At 51.2% G+C, this 25,865-nt stretch overlaps 1 protein-coding gene across 6 annotated transcripts in view; it reads left to right on the forward strand.

The window, feature by feature from the left end:
* poln (polymerase (DNA directed) nu) overlaps nt 1-25,865 on the forward strand; it is a 92,865-nt gene that overhangs the window by 51,728 nt on the left and 15,272 nt on the right. For 5 of the 6 annotated variants that reach the window (XM_035427204.1, XM_035427200.1, XM_035427201.1 and 2 more), the window contains exons 19-22: nt 5,978-6,035; nt 10,012-10,089; nt 15,425-15,536; nt 23,333-23,415. In XM_035427204.1, the coding sequence (XP_035283095.1) occupies nt 5,978-6,035; nt 10,012-10,089; nt 15,425-15,536; nt 23,333-23,415 (331 nt within the window). Of the gene's footprint in view, nt 1-5,977; nt 6,036-10,011; nt 10,090-15,424; nt 15,537-23,332; nt 23,416-25,865 lie in introns of those variants that run through there. The other variant, XR_004766251.1, reaches the window with a different exon arrangement.

Genomic DNA, 25,865 nt, shown 5'->3' on the forward strand with positions numbered 1-25,865 from the left:
GTCTGTGTAACTTAGTTTAATGTTCGGCAGGGTAGTTCACAAAAGAGTCTGCGCTTCTTGCACTCGCCGTCTCTCCTGACTATACCCGCTATACCCTTCCCTCTGGAGGGAATTACTGCTCTTCGCTCGCTGATCTTTGCGCTTGCGTTTGTAGTGTGAGTTAGTCTGGATGAGCGGGACTACTGAAGGCCAGTAATGCGATGAGCCCAGAAGAGAGGCAGCCGCACACCAATCCCTCGGGTTGAGGCCCGGGCGGTGGCTCCCAGAGGGAATGGGCTCGTCAGTCACGCTCCAGTATTTCTGGCTGCGGGCTTCCATCTCCCATAATCCCTGTGAAGCGTTCCACGGCTCTCCGCCTTTCGAGCGCTCCCCTCGGCCTAATTAACGTTCCGACCCGAACGATTGGTGGAAATGGAGCGTTTGATTTCCGGGTGACAGCTGTCAAATAAATGCACTTTAAATGCATTTATGCCAAGATGCCAACCAAGATGGTTGCATTGGTTGTTCAATGTCTTGACAGAGGTCTTAGGACCTGGGCCCTGCTTCGTGAAGCCAGATTTACTGAGTTAGCTGCATAACTGCGCTGAGTAAAACCCGGAACCCTCCCAAATTCGGAACATGGACTGAAGTGAAAAGAGTTTTACTCAGCACTGTTGTCCAGCTAACTCAGTAATCCTGCTTCGTAAAATACCCCCTAGATGTAGAGGAAATAGGATCAGATCAGAAACTGTATGTGGGTATGAGGTATTAATTAAAGTCCCATCATCCCCAGCTTTGGGATGGACTGCGGAAGCCCCGTCTGAACACACGGTGATGCAACTCCGGCTCCTCTTCCCCGCCGTTCAGCTGCTTTCCCATAAATCCCCTGCCCTCTGTTGTTTTTTATACACAGTGTGTAGGTCCCTGTGATGTGGCTCGCAGCCAGACGACTGACTAACTGCTCTCTGGGAGGAGGGATTCATCTGCCACACACACACAGCCTGCTCAGGCATTCCTTAGGATGTGATCCTCTGCGTTTCATAGTTAATGCATGAGCCTCTAAAATGGAGATGAATCTGTGTGTTTATTCTTACAAACAGTGATATACAGTGAAGCTGTCGCTGCTGGCCCATTTTAAAATCAAACGCCTCGATTTTTCACGCCCCTGACGTTTTGGGTCTGCATCCCTCAACGAGTCTCTTACCCTCCTCACTTAAGGAGCAGGTAATTCGGGTCATCCTCTACCAGAAAATGCCTGACGCGGAAATGTCGCTGCGTCCGAAGACCAGGGCTGCGCGTGAGGCGCGTGAGGCGCGTCCTCGCTGTCGATTTGCTGCTGTCAGCAGCGACCTAAGGGCCCCGCAGGGACGAGCAAGCGAGCGAGCGAGCGAGGCTTCTCACGGCTGCCTTGGCAACCGTGTCAGAATGGAGCGGTTCGGTCTGACCTTTGGTTGTGGATGGGGGAGGGTGCGGTCGTGCAGCCCTGGTCCTGTTTTCCTATTTTGTGTAGCATTTCGGTTTTTCACAGTGAAACTTGAGTTCTGTGACGTTGCACAGCAGACACAATGATTAATAAGAGAGCGGGGTGTGATGGGTAAGGGGTGCGGGGTAAAGGGTGGGGGGTGATGGGTAAGGGTTGGGGTTGGGGGGTGAAGGATGAGGTGTGGGTGGTGATGGGTAACGGTTGGGGGGGTGAGGGGTGGGGAGTGAAGGGCGAGGGATGGGCGGTGGAGGAAATGGGTTAGGGGTGGGTGGGTTCAGGGTGATTGGTAAGAGATGGGTGGTGATGGATAAGGGGTTGGGAAGGCCTGGGGGCAGTGGATAAAGGGTGAGGGGTGGAGGGTGATGGGTTGGTGGTGGGGGGTGGGGGGTGATGGGTAAGGGGTTGGGGAGGCCTGGGGGGCAGTGGGTAAAGGGTGATGGGTAAGGGGTTGGGAAGGCCTGGGGGGCAGTGGATAAAGGGTGAGGGGTGGGGGGTGATGGGTTGGTGGTGGGGGGTAGGGGGTTATGGGTAAGGGGTTGGGAAGGCCTGGGGGGCAGTGGATAAAGGGTGAGGGGTGGGGGGTGATGGGTTGGTGGTGGGGGGTGGGGGGTGATGGGTAAGGGGTTGGGAAGGCCTGGGGGGCAGTGGATAAAGGGTGAGGGGTGGAGGGTGATGGGTTGGTGGTGGGGGGTGGGGGTGATGGGTAAGGGGTTGGGAAGGCCTGGGGGCAGTGGATAAAGGGTGAGGGGTTATGGGTAAGCGGTGGGCGGGGTCTCTGCTGCTGACTCAGGGTCGTGTAGCCACCCTGTCGCTCTGCTCTGTGGCAGCATATGCTGAGGAGGAGTGGGGCAGGAGAGCAGCCTGCTGGGCCTGAGCTCTGCCTTCTGTTACACTGGCACTGCTCCCCCAGCTCTGACCCAGCACTGTGTGTGTGTGAGTGTGTGTGTGTGTGTGTGTGTGTGAGTGTGTGCGTGTGTGTATGTGTGTGTGTGTGTGAGTGTGTGTGTGAGTGTGTGCTTGCATACATATGCGTCCATGTTTGTGTGTGTGGGTGTGTGTGAGTGTGTGCGTGTGCATGTGTGTGTGTGTGTGTGTGTGTGTGTTTGTGTGTATAAGTGTGCCTGCATGCGTGCATGTGTCCGTGTGTGTGTGTGTTTATGTGAGCTATAGCTGTAGAAGCTGTAGGCTGGTTAGATTGCTCCCTGGTGTGGGGAAAGCTTTTAGTGTGAACCGTTCCGCTGTGGGAGAAACAGAGAGCATGATGGGAAAGCTGATCAGGCAGATCTGACACCGTGAATCACCGCGTGGCAGGGAAATCACACTTGTGCGCTGGGGGAGGGCAGCGCAAGCCCTTGTTTGAGCCTCTGAAATGCAGTGTTTTGCCACAGCGTAGAGGCATTTAAGCGCATTTTCGCTTTTGGAACGTCAGCGTTTTACGCAGCGCGGCGCGTAGCCCCGGGCGATACGTCTCAATTGCAGTGCCGCGTGCGTTGTGCTAAATCTCGGTCCGTGCAGGGTAATTAGCATGTGACTCTGCTCCCAGACTGACTCATAGGGAACTGGGAGAGATGTGGGCCTCTTCCAGATCCTCTCTCTCAGCCTAATGGAGCTGAAAGTGTTTGTGTCTGCATATGTGTGTGTGTGTGTGTATGTGTTTGTGTTTTTGCGCAGGCATGTCTACATGTGTATGTTTGGGTGTGTGTGTGTGTGTGTGTTTGTGTTTTTGCGCAAGCATGTCTACATGTGTATGTTTGGGTGTGTGTGTGTGTGTTTGTGTTTTTGCGCAAGCATGTCTACATGTGTATGTTTGGGGGTGTGTGTGTGTGTGTGTGTGTGTGCACGCACCTGTGTGAGTGGATGCATGTGTGCATTCGTGTGTGTCCATGTGTGCTGATTGCGTACGCATATGTTTGCGTGTGTGTCGTATCTTGATTTTTGTACCTGTATTTGTGCGTTGCCTGTGTGCACGTGTTTGTGTGTGTGTGTGTGTGTGTGTGTGAGAGAGACACTCACGCCCCTTCGAACCCCAGCCGCACGGCCGTCTAGCCCACGGACAGGCCGTGCGGATAACAGATCAGCGCCGTCGCGCACGGTCGCGCTCTCTGAATTAGAGAGGCCAGAGAATCGGCCCGGCGGCACGCCGCCCCAGAGAGCAGAGAGACGCGCCTCCCCCCCCCCCCCCCCCCCCCCCCCCGATCCCCGCCGTGCCCCCCCCCCCCCCCCGATCCCCGCCGTCCCCCGCGTCCAGAGGGAGGACGAGAGAAAAGAAGAACGGCTCAGCTCTCGGCAAATTTTCTCTCACCCGGCGAGCAGGCGCCGCTCGAGCAGAGCCCACGTGAGGCGTCCCGGCACCGCGGTCTCGTTACCCTCCTCCTCCTCCTCCTCCTCCTCCTCCGGCCTTTCCCAGAAGCCCCAGGGGGGCGGAGTCACGGCGCTTACTGTAAGCGGGGGGGAGGGGGGGGCGGAGCACGGCGATCGAAGGCGAGGGGCTAAAAATAGCCGAGAGGCTCCGAGCTCGGTGTGACGGCCCTGAGGACGGGCGCGCGGCCCTGACCTCCTCGCCGGTCGATGCGGGGGGTCGCCGCACAAGAAAAACAAAAAAAGGAACCGCTGAATCCTAACTCTCCCGCGTCAATACATTTATTTCCCCCCCCCTCTAACCGGGGTCACGTTTGATATTTCTGAGGAAATCGATGTGGTGTGTGTGTGGGGTTTGTATGGGGGGTGGGTTGGGTGAATAAGCGTTGAGTGGAGGTTATTAAAAGCGCCTCCTCAGAAAACTCGATACAGCGCTAATGGAGCAGGTCCCGGAGGGTCACCGTGCACCTCGGCCGTCCCTGGCGGGTGAATAATGCTTTTTGCGGGCCGTGTCCACCTCTGTTAACGCTGTGCTGGCGCACTGTAAAATGAGCTTGTGTATGGCGTTTGACGTCTGTTCCTTTTCTGGGGTCAGGGCGTGTTCCTTTTATAGCGGTAAGCTACGGGACCCGAAGGCCCTTCTGTGCGCTGTAATGAACTCCCAGTGACAACCCTGCTGTGCCAGGACTGCAGTTTTGGCCTCAGGTGTAATAAAATAGGTATGAGGCACAAGTGATGTCACCTTACCCTGCAGGTTCCTTTGAAGTAAGCATCTACCAATCATTGGAAGTGTTGTTCAGTATGTTGTTACTAACATACGATGTGATTGGTGGAGCTCTTATTTGAAAGTTGATAACCACAGAGTGACGCCAGCGTCCCTTCTGCTGTATCATCCCTGTTTCACCTTGTGATGCGAGGGTGACGCGATCAACTTGTCCCCCTGAACCCCTGACTACTGCTGCAGAGCTACTGCAGAAAGCCAATGCTGTCCCCCCACCAGCAGAGGGCGCATTTCAGATCAACTGGGCCTTTAAGCCACTTTGTAAAGACAGCAGTTGTGATGACAACGATGGTGATGATAGAGTAGCAGCTTCATTTGACAGAACATGGAAGATTTAGGAGTTCATTCTTTTAGCAGGATTGGTTATTGAATTCTTAAGTATTTCCTTACAAGAGAGGGTGGGAGGGGTGGAGTCACCCCAGGTGACCCGATGGATTGGCTGCTGTAATTCATCTACAGTAATGTACAGTAATCTACACCATCACCCCCCCCCCCCCCCCCCCCCCTTTCCCCCGACCCCCCCAAATGCCAAGCAGGAGCTTCTCTCTTCTTCAGCTCTCTGCTGCACTGACATGTTACGCTGGGGAAAATGAAAGAGTTTTTATTTGTCTAGCCTGGCGGCGCCTCTGATGTGTGCGCTCAGCTGGAGTTGAGGGTGCGAGAGTGGCGGGGGCGCGAAAGGTTGCAGCCGCTGCGCCTGTACCCATAATGAGGAGCTGCGAAGGTTCGGCTGACGTCTCCGGGGCAACCTTCCTGCAGGCTGGGGCACTCCCTGCCCCCCCCCCCCCCCCCCCCCCACCCCCACCCCCCATTGCCCCCCACACCTGTCTGGTGCATCATGGTCCACACTGAGTCCTCCACAGTCGCACATTTTCATTTCTCTGAAGAGGTTTAGGCTGCGACTTTAAATTCGCCCCCGTTAACAGTCACAGATACCCATGATCCGCAGGGTAATTAACGTGCTGCAAAGTGATGTAACGTCCCGCTGGGAGAAGTGGCCAAAAATTGAAAGCCGATTTGAGATGGAAGAAAATGCAGAGTCATAGCGCCGTAGCTCCCAGACTGTGCGATGAGCCGTTAGCTTCGAGAGAACGGCCGGCGGGATTGAGATGGGAATCGCCGCTCCGAACAGCGCGTAGCCTGTAGCGTAGCCGTTTGGCACAGCGCGGGCTGCGCCGCTGCGCTTCGTCTTTTATCGAGCCGAACGCGAGCGCCGCTTCTCCTGCTCGCGTTCCCGATCTGCGCACGCAACGGGAACGTTCTGCCTGCTCCAATGTCTTCTGCGCTTTCAGCGTTTTTTTTGGGGGGGCTGCAGTCATTAACATTTTAATCTTTATTTTATTTTATTTATTTATTTATTTATTTATTTTTTACAGAATTTCCAAGCCCTTCCCAGACAGCCTGTTCAGATCAGTAAGAAGCAGTACATCCCAGGTAAGCACAGGGCCAGAGGCCATGCTACAGTGCCTGGGACAAACGTCTCTGCCGCAGAGAGAGAGAGAGAGAGAGAGAGAGGGAGAGTAGGGGAGAACAAAATACCGAAATGGAGGAGAATGCGCAGGGCAGTGGAGGTTATCTCTTGGCTTCTGTTTTCAGGCTATTAAAAGAAAAATATCAGAGATAGCTAATAGAGAAAGTAAAGAGGATTTTTCTATCGCATTCATATCAAATGCATATTTATGGGGCCCGGGTAATGTGAGTTTACTGCAGAGGAATTCTTTGGCTCGGCTTCATATTAGTAAGTCACACATTTATTTGAAGCCAAGAAATACTTTCTCACTGTAGGACCTCCGAGAGAGGGATGTTCTCTACTGTACATTTTACAAACACGTATCCAATGAGGAAAAATTTTCTTCCACTCAGTTCTGTCTTGCCCAGCTGTCATTTGGAATTGGTTGCTTAATTACATTTCAGGCGCAAGTAAATTAGTATTGATTAAATTGCGCTTAATCAATCATTGTTTGGATGGATCCATAAATCGCTTGGATCCCAGTGTCTTCCCTCATCCGATTTTCCCAGCACACCTCTCCTGGGGATAATTCTGTTTAAATTCAGCCAGTTCAGGAAGTGCGCAGAAATTAAAATCATGAATTGAAAAATCCCAAGAGTACATTCTGCTCATTTTTCACTTCATGAATTGGATTGCAGTTTGTCTCCTGTGCTGACTGAACTGAAGTGGAATTGAGTGCAGCCCTGCCTACGTTGCCCGCTGTGTTCTCTGGGGGTGGTCCTGTGGCCTTGTTCCACCTGGGCGGGGCCATAAACACCCTGTGCATGGGCTGGAAGGGCGGTCTGGTGACCTCATCAGCGCAACACAGAATACCTGACAGCCTGCCGTCTGTCTGTCTGTCTGTCTGTCTGGGGTGGCCTGAAACTCCACACACCACACACCACACCCACTGAATAGTTTAGGAGGGGAAGGGAGTAGTTCAGGGAGTCTCACATGTGGTCTCACCCCAATCCTCTGCTCAAACGGGCCAGAGTACTCCAGCACCCGTCCCATTACTGACCCCAATCCTCTGCTCAAACGGGCCAGACTCACCCAGCACCCGTCCCATTACTGACCCCAATCCCCTGCTCAAACGGGCCAGAGTACCCCAACACCCGTCCCATTACTGACCCCAATCCTCTGCTCAAACGGGCCAGAGTACCCCAGCACCCGTCCCATTACTGACCCCAATCCTCTGCTCAAACGGGCCAGAGTACTCCAGCACCCGTCCCATTACTGTCCCCAATCCTCTGCTCAAACGGGCCAGAGTACCCCAACACCCGTCCCATTACTGACCCCAATCCTCTGCTCAAACGGGCCAGACTCACCCAGCACCCGTCCCATTACTGACCCCAATCCTCTGCTCAAACGGGCCAGAGTACCCCAGCACCCGTCCCATTACTGTCCCCAATCCTCTGCTCAAACGGGCCAGAGTACCCCAGCACCCGTCCCATTACTGACCCCAATCCTCTGCTCAAACGGGCCAGAGTACCCCAGCACCCGTCCCATTACTGACCCCAATCCTCTGCTCAAACGGGCCAGAGTACCCCAGCACCCGTCCCTTTACTGACCCCAATCCTCTGCTCAAACGGGCCAGAGTACCCCAGCACCCGTCCCATTACTGACCCCAATCCTCTGCTCAAACGGGCCAGAGTACCCCAGCACCCGTCCCATTACTGACCCCAATCCTCTGCTCAAACGGGCCAGAGTACCCCAGCACCCGTCCCATTACTGTCCCCAATCCTCTGCTCAAACGGGCCAGAGTACCCCAACACCCGTCCCATTACTGACCCCAATCCTCTGCTCAAACGGGCCAGAGTACCCCAGCACCCGTCCCATTACTCACCCCAATCCTCTGCTCAAACGGGCCAGAGTACCCCAGCACCCGTCCCTTTACTGACCCCAATCCTCTGCTCAAACGGGCCAGAGTACCCCAGCACCCGTCCCATTACTGTCCCCAATCCTCTGCTCAAACGGGCCAGAGTACCCCAGCACCCGTCCCATTACTGTCCCCAATCCTCTGCTCAAACGGGCCAGAGTACTCCAGCACCCGTCCCATTACTGACCCCAATCCTCTGCTCAAACGGGCCAGAGTACCCCAGCACCCGTCCCATTACTGACCCCAATCCTCTGCTCAAACGGGCCAGACTCACCCAGCACCCGTCCCATTACTGACCCCAATCCTCTGCTCAAACGGGCCAGAGTACCCCAACACCCGTCCCATTACTGACCCCAATCCTCTGCTCAAACGGGCCAGAGTACCCCAACACCCGTCCCATTACTGACCCCAATCCTCTGCTCAAACAGGCCAGAGTACCCCAGCACCCGTCCCATTACTCACCCCAATCCTCTGCTCAAACGGGCCAGAGTACCCCAGCACCCGTCCCATTACTGTCCCCAATCCCCTGCTCAAACGGGCCAGAGTACCCCAACACCCGTCCCATTACTGACCCCAATCCTCTGCTCAAACGGGCCAGACTCACCCAGCACCCGTCCCATTACTGACCCCAATCCTCTGCTCAAACGGGCCAGACTCACCCAGCACCCGTCCCGTTACTGACCCCAATCCTCTGCTCAAACGGGCCAGAGTACCCCAGCACCCGTCCCATTACTGACCCCAATCCTCTGCTCAAACGGGCCAGAGTACCCCAGCACCCGTCCCACTACTGACCCCAATCCTCTGCTCAAACGGGCCAGAGTACCCCAGCACCCGTCCCATTACTGACCCCAATCCTCTGCTCAAACGGGCCAGAGTACCCCAGCACCCGTCCCATTACTGTCCCCAATCCTCTGCTCAAACGGGCCAGAGTACCCCAACACCCGTCCCATTACTGACCCCAATCCTCTGCTCAAACGGGTCAGAGTACCCCAGCACCCGTCCCATTACTGACCCCAATCCTCTGCTCAGACTGACTCTGGTACCGTCAGAGCAACACTAGAGCCATCAGCCCGTCCGTTAATCTCCCTTAATTAATGTGACCCCCCCGCCCCCCCCCCGCCCCCTGCTGTAGAAGCAGCAGCACATTGCACGGGGGCGTCTGTTTACGCCCACCACGCAAACGATGGCCGTCGCTTTGATGGATTGGGCTGGCTTCGCGGCCCAAAGTTTGGCGGTCGTCCCAGATTGGTCAGCGGTATGAAGCATCATCGCCGCCCAAAGGCCAGTGGAGATTTATACCGAGAAGCTCAGGAAATACGTTCTCTGCATACATTTTTTTTTTTCAGTCCTCGCAAGAAGGGAGCTTAATTATTTTTCTGCGCGTAATTTGAGAAAAGATGTCCCCTAGTTAACTCTGCATAGGAGACGTATTTATAGAATCGTCCAATTAATTACCGCACACGTGAGGGAACTTCTTGCGAACCGGCTCGATCTCAAGTGGCTTGAGTTGCTAATCGGATCGTTTGGAACGGGCGGTTGGTCCAGTTTGTGAAAGGAGAAGCTTCTGCTTTTGGGAACTGAGGTTCTTAGAACTTCATTTGATTCTTTGAAACTGATTTGAGCTCATATTCCTCGCGGTGTTCGTACTCAGACGAGAATAAGGTCTGCGGCACTCTTTCATATGAGCTGCGCTGTGTCAAGGTTTCGACTGAAATGCAGCTCAATTAATAGCTTGATTTTCTGGGGGAATTTTGGGAAATGGTGTAGCGTCTTGTATCGATCTTCATATGAAATGTTAACCCTCATGAGCGAGCAGCTTTCCTGTTTGCAGTGGGCTGCAGTTTTTCAGTCTCTTATTTTTCTTTCGCTTTGACATTGAGGTGTAGATGGGTCTGCAGTCTAGCCAGGCTGAAAAAAAGTAATGTGTGAAGTGTCCATGTTTTCAGGGTCCCTGTTAAGTTTATGGTTGCTCCTGAACGTGAGGTAAGGTCTGGTGCTTTTCTGGCGTCGCGGTTCTGAGCTCAGTCTGTTGTGTTCTGCAGGAAAGCAGGCGGAGGTGGTGACGGTTCACCCGCGCGACATGTTCATACCCCAGGAGGGCCGCACCTTTTTGGCCGCCGGTAGGTCAAACTCTCCCCCCCTTGCTACTGTCCCCACGTTGTGCCAAAAACTGCCCTTGAAGGGAAATCTCAAGGCTGCGGATTTCCCTGCTTCTGGGATGCTAATGCGGAGTATAATAAATTATGCCATAAATCACAAAAGTCCTGGCATTGCAAGCCTGGCAGTCTGTTCAGATTAAGCTTGAAGTGACTGCTCGGTGGCTACAGCTTGCTGTTGAATACAAATCCGCAAATGAGTAACTCTGGAGACGTGAACTTTTAACGCGTTACCTGGGTGGCCATTATGGCCATGACTCACAATTGCGTGGCTGTCACCGGTGTGGTTAGTTCGTGAGCTAATATTTAAATAGCTTAATTGGAGTGAAAAGGCTTTCTGTGTGGACATGCGTAATGGAAATTTGCATACACGGCGTGGTAAATATGAAATTTCATTTCTTGTAAGGACAGTTTGTCCCAAAGCAACACTGGCAGACATCAGACATCAACTCTTGAACTTTGGAGACATATGGGTTTAGGGTGCTGTGGGGTGGGGTGAGGTGGGGTAAGGTGGGGGGAGGGGATTACATAGACAGCATCCTTGAGAGGGGAGAAAGGGGGCGACGGGGCCGGGGACAAAACCGAGCCTCGATGCTGGTCACCATGGAAACGACCCGACCTGACCTCAGCGGGCCCTGGAGGACGCTGTCACTGTGACATCATCCCACTCGAGGCAAGCCCCACTCATGTCCGTCCCTGCATGAAGCGACATAAGAACAGAGGCTCATCTCTTTTGTGTGTGACTCGTAAAGAGCACGCCCTCTGAGTGGTGTACTTGTGGTCTCGTTCATTAACGATGCTTTGTATCTCGCGGACACTATTTTTAGCGGATGCTATGCTGGCAGATTGCTTTCATCCAAAGCGATTTACAGTATGTCATCGCATGCGTTTTTAAGCTTGTGTTGTCCCCTGCGTTCAAACCCACAACCGTCGCATCGTCAGTGCAATTCACCAGCAGCCATTTTGAAGTGGTTCACTGCTAGCGTTGGCACGGCAGACCCCCACAGGCGTGAGTTAGGGACGCAGGTCTCCACTGCTTTTAGGGGCATCGCTCCGTTCAGAGAGCTGTGTCTCTCAGCCAGGGCCTCTGATAAATACCTGCCATGGACAGAGCGTGCTCCCGGAGAGGCCGCGACACGACAAGAAGAGCTCCTTTAAACGTTAACGCCCCCGCCCCGGACCCCGCCTCCCGCCTCTGTCTCGCCCTATCCTGCGGGTTAAATCGGGCTCACCGGGCTACAAAGAGGGGCGTGTCCTAAGGCCCCGTCGCAAAGGTCAAGGGTCGCAGCTCCAGTTGCTCCGAAGCGCTCGTGTTTTATCGCCCGTTTCTTGTCGAAGGCGACGTGAAATGCGCTAGAGTTTCATCTGCATTATTGATGACGCGCCGCGTGTCTGTCTGTGGAATGATTTTGAATCGATGCGAGGATGTTCAGCGGTGTTTCAACGCGCAGACTTACGGGCTGGGGCTTTTACAAGCTCGTATCGGATTGGCCGCCAAGTCAGTCCCTGTATTTTCTCATGGAAGGACCCTAGCTCTGCGATACGCGATCTGACTCATGAAATATAAATGGCGGTATAATTTTAGAAACGCGCTTTATTAAAAGTAAACAGAGCCCTCCATCCCATTTTATGCACAGCGGAATAGTCCGCGCGAGGCTTTTTAAATTTTTTTTCCGTGGCCGATTTAATTACTCGGAATAGGAAATCAATTTCCCCTTTCAGTTTGATTTATGTGCATGATCTCACAAAATGTTCACACAATGATGTGATCTCATTGGAAGCGTGAGTGGTGTTAACAGTAGAAAGCCAACCTGAGTGACGTGCCTAAATGACAGAACAGCTCATTCTGACTGGTCCTCCTGGCTCTAAGAGACACTTTTCATATTTATGTATTAAATAATTAATTAATTTATACACACACACACACACACACACACACACACACACGTATACTTAGATATCTTGGGTGGAGGACAGATGCAAACAACGTCTTGTCAAAACGGCAAAGCTTTCAGTGATTCTCAGACCCTGTTCTATTACTCTGAGATTCTGTACAGAAATGACCCTGTGAGCGTTCGTATGCGTCACACCCTCAAAGAGAGTCGTTAGTCCTGACATTACTGTGCACCATTAAGGATCATTTGTCATCTGCGCAGAAGCAGGAGAGGAAGGCCCCGCTGTGGGGGCCGCGGAGATGCCTGAGCAGAATGAGGCGGCGCTGGTGCGATTATTGTCGGCGGTGACTGAGTGCGCCCAGGTGGGAGTGGGCAAGTGACTCACCCCCCCCCCCCCCCCCGCCCCAGGAATGATGGGATAATCACTTTCATCTGACAGACACACAGAAGATTAGTGTTCCTTCCGGAGGGAGGCTGTTTAAAGGGGTGCAGGCAGGCTTCTGGGCACCTGTATCTCTAATGGCTGCCCTCAGAGTTACGTGTAGGTTTTACGTGTACTTCATTCGGTGGACACTGGTATCCTGGCTGACTTACTGAAGCGCTTTGAGCTTTGGTATGACATGACAGCCTTCTATGTCAGGGCTCAACCCTAACATTTCTTCCAAGGAGCACATGTGCTCCTCAGCTGAAAAATTTGGGAACACACTAATGCATCCAAATTCTTGTATGTTTTTCCAGTTTGAATTTTTTCCAGTTAGCACACGTCAGTTTTCAGGAGCAAATGCAGATGCAGGAAACTGCATGTATTAGCAGCAGTCATGTAGTTTGGTGAGGGAATGGGGGGAAGTGATGTCGTTTCAGCCCTGCTCACGCTTTCTCAGGTTTTACATGCGGGTTTTGTGAGGTGAACATGCGCGTGGTTGTTATCGGCCTGTTTCAGAAGGCTCCGGTGAGCGCTGCAGGGTGACCTGGATTGGACCGTGTCAAATCCTAGGTGGACCGCTGCAGTTATTATAAGAATAGCTGCACCACACGCGAGTACTTTCAAATAAGACCCGCCTTTACTCACGTACAGTACATGAAACGCACCGTACCGCTTATGGGAGTATTTGTTTAGCTCATCTGATGTCTTCAGATTGCTAGCTGTCAATAACAATTCTGCCACTGCTGTGCCAGTCTGTGCCAGGCAGTATGCCTCTCCAGTGTCACTCTGTGCCAGTCAGTGTGCCTCCCCTGTGTCAGTGTGTGTCAGTCAGTGTGCCTCTCCAGTGTCAGTCTGTGCCAGTCAGTGTGCCTCTCCTGTGTCAGTGTGTGTCAGTCAGTGTGCCTCTCCAGTGTCAGTCTGTGCCAGGCAGTGTGCCTCTCCTGTGTCAGTCAGTGTTCCTGTTGTACACTGTGGCTTGTGGAGTTGAAAATATGTGTGGGAGAGCAGGTAGGGCAATTTAATCATAATGATCTTTAGCTCAGCATAGTCATGTCTTCATATAATTCACAAATGAGGTAGATAGCATTTTTCGCATGTCTGCTATAAGTTTTTGCCCTCGTACCGAGCTTCTCTCTCTCACACACAAAGGTTTTCTCGAATAACATCCCGTCACATAAGCATTAGTTTTGCATATATGCCCTCAGGCAAGAATTTTACTGGGGATATTTCAAACTACTGCTACACTAGGATTTTCATAATCATAAGGTTGTGCTTGCATGCTCATCTTTTGGCTGAGCTCACGTAACATTTTTATTGGCTGGTTATAAAACACTCTGGTTTTAACAAGACTTATATACGCAAGACGTGCAGCCAGATTCTGCATGTTCCATTGGTCCCATTATCTTGCTGTATCCTGTCCTGCTCGCATCTTTCTCAAAGACAAAGTTTCAACCTGCATTTTTCCAGCAACAGAAGACACACAGATTTATATTAATAAAAGTACGATATTAACGTAAATGGGTCTTTGGCATGGCGGTGCATCACCCCGCATAGCAGTTTCCCCCACTACACACCAGGCTGTGGTCAAAATAATGGCAATTATTAATTTTCTTTGTGAAGAAAGGCCTGGATTCATTTGGATCGAAATGAATGCTACTTATACAGTACATGTCTAGACATGTGTTGAAACTGATAGTAATGAAACATACGGCAAGCCTTCCTGCAGTTTTCACACCTGAAACAGAAGGTTGTTTTAGACAGCCAGGAACCCTGGGAGGGGGAGAATGTTCGCCCATCAGCAGGCAGTCACAGCTAGAGCCTGGGGGACAGTGCATCCTGATCCCAAACTCTGAACAAGGCTACAGGCCGGCAGCACACACAGTATCAAGTGGTATCTTTCACCCCAGGATGACCCTTTTGCCTTATGTTTAATAATCATGGAATGGGCAAAAAGGAAAATAAAATTTGAATTGAACACTCTGCCTCAAAATTCTGCCGGTTATTTTACAGGCAAGGGAACTGATGCAATCACTGTGTGACAGCAATCTAGACTCTGGGTTTCAGCGGTCTTCCCCTTTTTAAAAACAAATCAACTCAAACAAGCGGACCTTCGATAATCTAGGCGGGGACCGAGGCAAGGACCATAGAAGGACCTGACCAGCTTAGATCTCAATGCCTCATTATCATCAGAAGGTTTATAATCATGATGTCTGTCTGGATTTCAGCCATCAAAAGATTGTTAAACGATTTCTCCCACAAGCCAAGGTAATTTTCCTAAATATAACCCTTTAGCCTCTCCCTGCCGGGCTGTGTTCTGTTCTCTTCTTCCCAAAGCTGCATCACTGATATAGGACTATTCAAAATGTTTGAGTGTGAGTCTCTGCATTAACCATCTCAGGGATAATGGATGTAGAAGATATTAACATTCTGTAACAGAATTTACAGGATGGGGGAAATAGAATGTGCCTGTACTGAAGTTTGGATGAATGCAACCTGTTTCCCAAACACATCCATGATGTTATTGATGGTGACGGTGATTTTGACAATGATTATGAAGGTGCTGATGATGATAATAATGATCATTATGAAGGTTCTGATGATTATGATGATGACGATGATGATGATGATGAATATGTTGATGATCATGATGTTGATGATGAATATGTTGATGATCATGATGTTGATGATGAATATGTTGATGATAGTGATAATCATGAATATGTTGATGATGATATATCGATGATGATGATGATGATGAATATGTGGATGAGGATGATGAAGATGTTAATGATGATGACAATGAATATGTTGTTGATAATGATGAATATGTGGATGATGATGGTGGATGTTGATGATGAATATGTGGATGATGATGGTGAATGTTGATGATGAATATGTGGATGTTGATGATGAATATGTGGATGATAATGACGATGAATATGATGATGATGATGATGATGTGCTTCCCCCTGTGCCCCAGACTTCTGCCAGGTGGAGCTGCGCCTCCTGGCTCACCTGACCTCTGACCCTGAACTGCTGCGGCTCTTCCAGGACCCGGATGCAGACGTCTTCTCCATGCTGGCCTCACAGTGGTGAGGGAGGCTTCACTTCCTGTGTTCCTGCACTTCCTGCACCACCCTCATGTACTATCCCTTTAGTTCTGCCTGAGCTGCAGAGGCTGAGCTGGGCATACAGCAGCTCAAAAAATAAGAGGAAGCTCATTGTGCTGAGTTGCGAATGCAGGAGAAATCAAGTTGTCGTGAAAATAGGAACAAGTAATTCTGCACACTGCAAATCAAAAAGCATAAGACGTACTAAAATACACTAGTTGCAAAAATCTTTCATTCAATTTATTACACCCGAGCCCAGGAAATAAAAAAGTAGTGCAACAGCACAGCCAGTGCATGGAACTGCTGAGGTTTCATACAGAATACCTGGGGCTTTATGTCCTCTTGTGGGGTTTGATTAGAGCGCTGTGTTATCAGGCAGCCTGGAGAGCGTTAAGCTGTGTTTCTGCATACAGCTCTCCTTTCACGCCAGGGTTCTCCCCGGGTTTTGATCGCTCTGTCTGATTGGCTCTCCTACCTTCCCCTTCCTGCTCCACCTTCCAAAACCCACCACATGGGCTCTCCTACCTTCCCCATCCCGCTCCACCTTCCAAAACCCACCACATGGGCTATCCTTCCTTCCTTATCCTGCTCCACCTTCCAAAACCCACCACATGGGCTATCCTTCCTTTCCCATCCCACTCCACCTTCCAAAACCCACCACATGGGCTATCCTTCCTTTCCCATCCCACTCCACCTTCCAAAACCCACCACATGGGCTATCCTTCCTTCCCCATCCCACTCCACCTTCCATAACCCACCACATGGCTTCTCCTACCTTCTCCATCCTGCTCCACCTTCCAAAACCCACCACATGGGCTATCCTTCCTTCCCCATCCCACTCCACCTTCCGATACCCACCACATGGCTTCTCCTACCTTCCCCATCCCACTCCACCTTCCAATACCCACCACATGGCTTCTCCTACCTTCCCCATCCTGCTCCACCTTCCAAAACACACCACATCATGTCCACTGCCCCCTGCATACCCCGCCCTGCCAGTGTCACTGTAGTACTTAGTATATTTAAATGAAAAAATAAAACATTAAATGGAAGTGGAAAAATTAAGAAAATGAAAAAGAAAAGTTAATAACATCTTCTGATAGCATCTGTTCCTTTAAAAAACAGCAGAGAGTAAAGAATTTTAATTTATCCCTTGCTGTGGCAACAGTAAAGCAAATTATCTGGCCATATTTAGAGGTAGAGAATGCTTTAAAATCTCTCTCTGCTTCTCCCTCCGTTTCTCTTTAATATCCCCAGTCCTGTCAGATCTGCGCCCACCCGTGGAGGGGGCGTGTTCACAGTGTCAGCACCCTGCCGTTCTCTCACTAGTGTGTGGGGTTCAAGCAGCGGGCAGATCTGAAGCTCCTCACTGCAATTCGCCCCTTACAGGGTGCAGGGTTTTTACCTGCTCCTGTCCTCAAATCACCATGTGCCACACGGCTCTCTCCTCTGTGCTTATACGCGCGGTCACGTTCCGTCCCGGAGCGCTGGCGACCGCGCGGGCGTGGTTATGACCGCCGCCGCGGTCGGCTTTCGCTCGCGCGGCGGGCCTGAGGGAGCCTGCGGTCGGCAGTAGGCGCCCAGGTGACGCAAAGCCTCCGACTCGGCCCTCGCCCTCCAGCCTGTCAGGGGGCTAGCGCTTATCTTAGCCGCTGCCTGCTAAAGCAGCAGTGCCACAGTGCGGGTCTGCGTTGGAGTTAGCATTCACGCATGCAGGGCCCCTAAGCAAGTCCGCTAGCCCTCGGTGCAGCCCCGTCCGAAGCTCCTCCGTCTCTCTGTAGAGCTGCACTTACTGCAGCTGTATTGTGAAGAGCAGTCCGCCGTCAAGAGGATTTGCTCTTAGAGCCGGCTCGAGAAGGCATCGCATTTCAAAACGGCGCACGCTTGGCAGTCGGGTTGTCATGGCTACCACCGCTGCAGCCGTTGGAGAGGAGAGAGCGCGCGTTTCTCCCCCGGTTTCTCGCTGTCGAAGCCCGGAGGCGGCCTCCTCTGTGGTAATTACCTGCCCAAATTGTGTGGGGTGCGCTCGGCCTTTCTGCAGCGGGAAGCCAGAGGCGGGGAGGCGCCTCTGGCAGATCTCTCTCCCCGCTCTGTCAGCTTCCTCCCCCCCCCCCCCCCCTCCCGTTCCGCCCAGTAACCAGCCATACCGCTGGAGCGGGGAGCTCCACTGCAGAGCTGATGTTAAATTGGCTCTTCCTCCTCCTCCCCTGGTCCTCCTCTGGTGAGGCGGACGACAGGAGGAGGTGCGGGGAGTCCTGCTGTGTTTGGTGGGCCTGAGCTCCACCTATTCCCCCTGGTGCTTTGGCATGTTGTATTCATGCTGCTGCACGCTTGTGTGAAGGGGTCAACTTCCTGTAGCCATCTTACATATGGAAGACCTATCTGCTGCCAAGCTCTTTCAGGTGTTAGTGTCCTGTAGCTAGGCTCTGTTCAGGAAGGGTCAGCCATTTTTTTTTTTTTTTGGTGGTTGTGGCACGGGGGTTTTTTATGTTCTCAATATCAGCTCTAATTTTCTCTCTCTGTGGGTGAGAGAATTACACTGTTGGTCTGGGTGGCAAACACAAGCTCTGATGAGTCTGCTCTCTGTGAGTCAGTGTGGGAGGGGGGCGGGAAGGCAAGGGGGGGGGGGGGGTTCTGGGGAGTCGGTCCTCCTCATCCTCATCTGCCACAGGCTGCCCTCACATCCAATCAGCAGAGAGCACTGCTGCCAGCCTGTACACCCGCTGTGTTCCTGTGTGGAGGTAGTGACAGAGACAGAGTCACCGTGAATGAGAGAAATCAAGGCGTAATCTGACCCTTTTTCCCGATCTCTATAATTTTAACTGCGGCAATTTATATCCGCTCACGAATCTTAGGTATTTTTAGGTACATTTTCTGTTTGTTTATCTTGATTTAAAAAGAGGCGCCTGAAGCGGATTCGGTTAGCGGACGCTGCCAGGATGTCGTTGCTGTTGATGTACATGCAGACGCACGGACACACGCTCACAGGTCGATATTCCCTACAAAGCCCTGTCACAGGTCCTGCTGACTCAGCACTCCTCCTTCATGGAGGTGCACTGAATAACTAAGAGAGAGAGGATGAACAGCACTACAGCAGAGAGAGAGAGAGAGAGAGAGAGAGAGAGAGAGGCTGAGGAACTGGCCGTTATAAATGGGGACATGCAGAGGAAACATTTATCAAAATCCCAAAACGATTATACATCAGGGAAAAAATTGTGGTAAATCCGGGAAAAAAGGAAAAGGACACGTGACAAGAAAAAGACAGCGATGGAAAGAGGAGAGAAAGTGCTTTTTGGAAAACTGACATTTTGAAAATCTTTATTAAACGAGTAGCTCCCAATTGACACCTAATCTTGTATCACTTTACACTTAACTGTGTAAAAAGGTTACAGGATATGATTGATCATTTGGATAGATAGATAGAATGAGAGAGAGAGTGAGAGAATGTGTGTGTGTGTGAGAGAGAGAGAGAGAGAGAGAGAGAGAGGGGGGGGTATGTAAGTGCAGCCATTGTAAGCTCTGAATGGAGGCTGTGCAGTAAGTGAGGGGCAGGGAGATTGAGGGCAGGTCAGAGTGCAGCCGATAGCTGTGTGTGGACTCCTGGGAGGTCAGCGAGCTCTGCTCTCACGATCCAGCCTACACCTTCAGCCCCGCACGCAGCGCCCAAGGGGAGGGGTACCCCACTGCACCATGGGAGGGATCCCCAAACTACATCCAGCCGTTTCTCTAGAGTGGGAGCAGCGCTGTGGATCACTCGTTCCCTCTGTCTCAACCTAAAGCATGGGCACATCCTGTAGATTTCTATGGTTTAATAAAACCATAGAAACAATAAAACGTCTATGGTTTAATAAAACCATAGATGTTCTGTGGTTTAATGAGAAGAGCTGTGGACATTGTGAAGCCCGGCACGGTAGGGAGCTGTGCTGGACTCTGCAGCCTTGATTGGGGTTATTACGGAGGGAAGGATCGGAGCTCTTTGGGGGCGTCTCTGGATCCCTGGGTGCTCCCAGCTGCCGTGTGACCTCATGTCCGCCCAACTGTCACTGAGTCGTGGCCCCAGACTCCTCTGTCTGCCCCCCCACTGTACACCCATCCCTCCCCCGCACAGATCTTTCCGACCCACCCCCCCCCCCAGGCCCCGCCGCTGTCGCTGGTGCTGAGTGCGCGCTGCTGGTCTGACGGTAATGCGATGGTACAGCTCCTGCGGCTCTGTCTGTCATTTCACCGCTACGCTGTCTGGGACCAGGGCTGGGTAATGCATGAGACGTAGCGCTCTCTATGTCCTGCTCTTTTCTCTCTCCATCTCTCTATTTCCGTCTCTCTCTCTGTCCCTCTCTCTGTCTGTCTCGTGGCGGGGTCTGCAGACGTGTCACAGGCGGGTCAGGGGGCCTGCAGCGCGGGTCCGCCCCCCCCAGACTCCCTGTCAGACCCCGCGTGCGCTTCCAGGGGTGATTTGTGCGGCTGGAAGAGCGGGCCGCACTCTGCCTGCTCGCAGGACTGAAATGCCACGCGGCGGGGGGCGGGCGGGGTCCTCCGAGGACACCGGTACAGGGGGAGCACCCCGGCCCAGAGGGAGGCGGAGGGCAGCCCATCTGTGGGAGCGTGCAGCTGTAACAGGCTATTTAGCGTTTGCATTAGCATGTACATGCTTATGCTATTTAGCGTTTGCATTAGCATGTACATGCTTATGCTATTTAGCGTTTCCATTAGCACGTAGTGTGCTTTAACACTGGGACCAAGTGCCACATGAGTCAGCATTGCGATGTAAATTGCGATTTTTTCAAATGATTTAATCTGCATTTATGCCATGTTTCTGTCTTTGCATGACTTTGCCTACATAGCTGTACTGCAAGTGCCTTCATTGTTGTAATTCTGACTTCATTTTTATAATTGTAAAAAGTTTTTCTTGTTATTTTTGTTCTCCTCAAAGACACCCTCTGACTGCCACATTCGATGGTGTTTAACGTTGATAGCCAGTATGAATCTTTGTGTCTCTTCTCCAGGAGCCGCATTGACAGTAATTGCATAATGGCTGCATTTTGCATCCTGAAACTGATAGACTAAACTAAACTGATAGACTAAACAAATAAAAATGCTTGAATTCATAAAAATGTGTTGCTTTACTTTTGAGAGATATAGAAAATGCTCGCACACTGATATTAAACGAAAGGAATGTCCACACTAAGCTTTAAGGAAAAATCTTCTCAAATATTTAATGGTCCATAGTGCTGTACAAAACAAATGTGCCACCAAATAGGGTGCGAAGAAAGAAAGAAACGTTTCAGTAAGATGCCTTATTCAGTCTGCCATTTACTTTTGAGAGGAAATCCTTTTCGGCTCTGGCAGCAGTTTTAGCTTTAGCCCATAACGCCGTTCACAGCTCTGCACAACAGCAGCAGCATAACTTTGGCAGCACTGATTTTTTCATCGGTGTTTATGCTATGATTTCATCCTGCCATGACTCTTTCAACATAGCAATGCTGCATATGCCTATCTTGTTATAATTACAGTGCCAATTTTGCGGATTTAGCCTACATGCTATTTACAATTCCAGCAAGCACTATGTAGCCTAATAGAGATTCCATGTGAGACTAAATTATTTATTTTTGAGAGGGAGCCATCTAATTTATCAAAAGAGCCACTCAGTTTTATTCCCATAAGGCACCTGCTTTGAGACTTAGTGTTTAGACTGCAGCAGTGGGCGCATCATGAATTTGGAAACATTTTTTCTAAAAAAAAAAAAAAAAAATACCTTGTGGAAATAGTCTACTTCAAACTCCTAAAAGTTTACAATAAATAGGCCACCAGTATGATTTTAGGAAGCTGTCTGCCAGACGGTTGATTTTTGTTGATCTGTAGCATTTTAGGCTACCTGTGGTTTTGCTGGGCAATTGGCCGTTATCGCTGTATGTGCTGTAGGGTTGAAGGACTGATGGCCCATCGGTGAGAGCAGGAGGATGCAGGAGCTGTTTAGCGCGGTCTCTGGCCTGGCGCTCGCACTGCTAGGACCAGACCGTGGCTTTGCGGAGCGCACATTGTGTTAGGGGGTCTGAGGCATTTCTCCATGTCCTTCTGTGTGACGCGAGCGTTACTGTCCCCTCTCTCTGCTGCTCCCTGGTGTGCTGATGGGAGTATTTCACTGAATGCTCTGCCCAGAGGGATGGAGGGGGTATGGGGGTATGGGGGCAGTTTGAAGCGGTTTGTCCGTGAAACTGGGACCGCCCTACTCTGTGTGAACGGCTCTCTCTCCCGGACCCTTCAAGAGCTGAGAATGATTCGGCTCAGACAGGCTGGTCGGCTTTGATGTGCCCTACGCCCCTGCTGGAGCTGTATGTGTGTGTGCGCGTGTGTGTGTGGGTGTGTGTGTGTCTGTGTCTGTGTGTGTATGTGTGTGTGTGTGTGTGTATGTGTATGTGTGTGTGTGCGCGCGTGTGTGTGCGCGTGTGGGTGTGTGTGCACATGCTTGTGTGTATGTGTGTGTGTGTGTGCATGTATGCGTGTGTGTGTCTGTGTGTGTGCACGCATACATGTGCTTGGTGTATGTGTTTGTGTGTGCGTGTGTGTGTGCTAATGCATTTGCGCAAGTATTTGTGTGGGACACTGAACATGATTGTGGTGGAATGTATGCCTGTGTGTGGGGGGCAAGGGGGTAGAGTCGGGGCCTGTATGAGACAAAGAGTGTTTGTGTGTGTGTGGGGTGGGTTATCTGTTTGTGGGTGACAGTGGGGGGAGGGGTGTCTGTGATTTTGGGAGGGGTTGTCCATAAGAAAGACTGTGTGTTTGTGTGTCTGGAGCTCTATTAACATTCTGGCCTCATACTTTAAAAGCTGACCTGAGTGATCAGCACTCCACAATAATCAACCACAGGGCACCAAAAAAATAGTAATTTCATATGAACACAGAGCATGCAGAGCAGACTCACACCTCCGTCACAGCTCCTTTTAACCCTTTAAGTTGTGACATCACAAATACATGATTAGAATGTTCTTAACTGAACATTCTAATGCTGATGTATCAATCACTACTAGTAACTGAAAGCAGTGGAGTTCTAGAACACTGACCTTTTTATAATCAAAGGGTTAAATTGTCTGATTGGTGCTGATATGGTGGTGGGAGGAGCTGTCTGACCTTGTGTACAGGCCCTGCCCTTCCCAGCATCTCACCAACACCTCCCTCTCTAGCAGGCTCGCTGGCACCTACCCTATTCCATGACACCCCCAACCAATACCCATTTATTTAGAACTTTTAAAGCACTCTGTTGCCAAGCCCCTGAGTACATCTCCACATTATTGACTCTTTATATAACAGGAAAGAACCTTAGGTCAGCGAATAAAGAGCTTATTTTCAACCTCTGACCAATTTCAAAAGAAATGATTACCCAGCCTTCTTCGAGCTGGCCCTTTCGTTTTGGAAATCATTTGGACAGCATCAGTGCTCCTCTGAAATATCTACTCTGAAAAAACAGGTCTTTACCCCTTTAAAAGGGCATTTTTCACCTTTTTTTAAATTCAAGCTCTCCTTAGTTTTCCTTTGGTTACTGGATTTCGCTACTGCCACTATTTTTACAGCTGCCATACCACATTATTTTTTGTTTCATTTACTTTTTTTCTCTCTACTTGTCTTTTTTCTACTTTTTTCTTTTTATCTTAACTTTTTGTCTTATTTGGAAAATGCTTTGGTCATAATGTAAGAAATCGTTGTGATAAAGACGTTCATGAGTATTATAATGGTGAATATTTAGTAGTCATTGAGCATGCTCATTCCTCCTGGTGTTGCAGGAAGGGAGTCCCTGAAGACCGGCTGAACCCGGAAGACAGGGAGCACGCCAAGCGCATCGTCTACTCCGTGGTCTACGGAGCAGGTCCGGTTCCTCCCGCCGCTACCCACAGTGCACTTCACCTAGCCGCCCCGGGAAACGCGCAAGACGGCGGTAACGGGCGCACGACAGGCACTGCTGCTGCGTTTCCCACAGGAGCGTTACAGCGTGCCGGGGGGAGGAGCCGGCGAGGTGCTCCGCCCACCCAGTTATGACATCGCGCAGAACCGGCGCTGCCCACACCGCCCCCTACGCTTCGGGACATGAATCGAGCTTTTCCAGAGCCTCAGCCCAGAGCCTCTTTCACCAGGGAGGACTTCAAAGGTCACGTGAAGCCTTTGACGATGTGGTCCCACCTTCCACGGGCAGCGCCTATGGAGGAGAGGCTTGCCTTCTCCATTACTGCTCCCATAAATCAGCGCTCAGCAGGGACACCATGGCCCCGCCGGCACACACGCTCGCGGCCATCAGTGAGAGCGGCAGGTCTGCGTTACCGCCCTCGCCGTGCAAACCAGATAAAAAAAGCACCTCTGCCGTGGCCTATTTAACTCCAAGAGGCTGGTTAGCCGGGAGAGAGCCGTTGATTGGTGTTGCCATTGGAGACCGTTTGAAAACCCGGGCCCCTGTGACCGTGGGCTCATAGGCAGACGGAGTGCGGCGCGTATTATAGCTGACACAACCGCTTCCCGTCTCCCGGGTGACCGCCGCGGCCCGTATTTCACGCATTAGCCGTTCCCTCAACCTGCTTATTCAATCAGGGGAAATCCGGCCCGGTGCCGTTCCCTCGAAAGCACGTGAGAGCTGTGCCTCGAAAAAACGGATTTGAACCTGTGAGTTGATTAGGAGGAGGTCACGCCTCAGGGACAGATCGGTTAGGCGGGTGGACGCTGCAAGCCTTCGGTTGCGGATAGGTGTAATTACAGGCCATGGTAAGGGGCCAAGATGTTGGGCCGGCCTTGCTGAGAATTCGAGGTTGACAGAGAAACGGACTGAGCGCGCTCGACCCCTCGAGAAAGCACGCTTTGTGATGAACGGTGATTTAAGGCCTGTTTTATTGCCTCTAACCCTTATAACCTGTTAGGAATTCTGTCTGAGAGCCTTTCTGCTGGGCCCTCACTGGTCATTGCAGTCGGTAACCAGGGGAGATGAAATGGCCTGACTGATGTAGTGTAAGAAAGTGGAGCGGTCCGTGGGCGGAATGATACACAGTCTCATTTGGGCGGATTACGGGCCGATCAATGCGTTTCGGTACGAGAGCTCCTCCTGGCTTTGTTCACACTGTCAGGATGCTGAAGAGCAGAATTCATAAATCCAAACTGCCCCCCTTTTAAGTACTGGGAAATGCAGTCCAAGCTGTTTTTTTTAGTAGCTAGTCTTGTAAGACTGTAATCATGCACAATCCCTTTTTTGGTGGGGGGGGTTGTCAGATTCTTGGAAGAAAGAACCACAGACATTTCCAAAGTGTTTTGAGATTGCCGGTGGTTACTGCGTTGCTCAATGCAATCAACTGGTACATGCGATGCTCGTCACAGGAGCTGAAAGTCTTGTCGTCTCACAAAAAATGGGGTCTAAGTCCAAGAAGGAATAAAAGATTTAGCGCCACAAGCGTACTGAACCGAAATTGGAGATGACCTCCTTTGTTTTGTCGGAGCCGTCTGAAGGCGTCTCTTCTGAAATCGGAACGGCACTTCGACGGTGGCTCGGTGCACTGCGGAAGGAACTGAGAAAATGAATTTTTAAATTTAGCGTTGGTGTAGCGACTAGAAGGCAGGAAACGACTGAGAGGGAGAGGGAGAGAGCGAAAGAAAGAAAGAAAGAAAGAAAGAACGAAAGCGAAGGCCCTTGATCAACGTGGGCAAATAGCCCTGCCGACTGCGCAGCCCGCTGCCATGGTTACGGAATACTCAATGGACTCCCGCTTTGGAAGACAATCGGAGTCAGGAGAATGAGAGGGGGCTGAGCGCTGTTTGGGGGTGGGGGGGGGGAGGAAGGTGGGGGGGACAGACACAAGTGGGTCAGGAGATAAAGAGGAAGCTGTGAGCTGGGGAGTGCTGGGGGGTGCGCGCAAACCCAGAAGAGATAAAAAGGAAAAACGCAAGGAGGCGACACAATAACAACGGCCACACTCTCCTGGGGGGGTCTTCATGAGTGTTGTGACTTCATTGAGCAGGAATGCAGAAACACACACACACACACCCCACACACACACAAAAAAATATGCACACAAATTCCCGGGAAGGTTTTAGGGAGAAGAGGCAGAAAAGTGCAGTAGCAGACACACCCGCATACATACCCAAACAGACATCAGCACTCACAAGCTCATACCTACATACACTCACACATACACCCACGCATATACACACATTATCACACCTGCCCACATGAGCATATGCTCGTACTCATTTACACACACACACACACACACACATACGCTTACACTCATTTACACACACATGCACACGCTTACACTCATTTACACACACACATACGCTTAC

The sequence above is a fragment of the Anguilla anguilla genome, chromosome 7 (assembly GCF_013347855.1).
Source record: "Anguilla anguilla isolate fAngAng1 chromosome 7, fAngAng1.pri, whole genome shotgun sequence".
Taxonomy (NCBI): domain Eukaryota; kingdom Metazoa; phylum Chordata; class Actinopteri; order Anguilliformes; family Anguillidae; genus Anguilla; species Anguilla anguilla.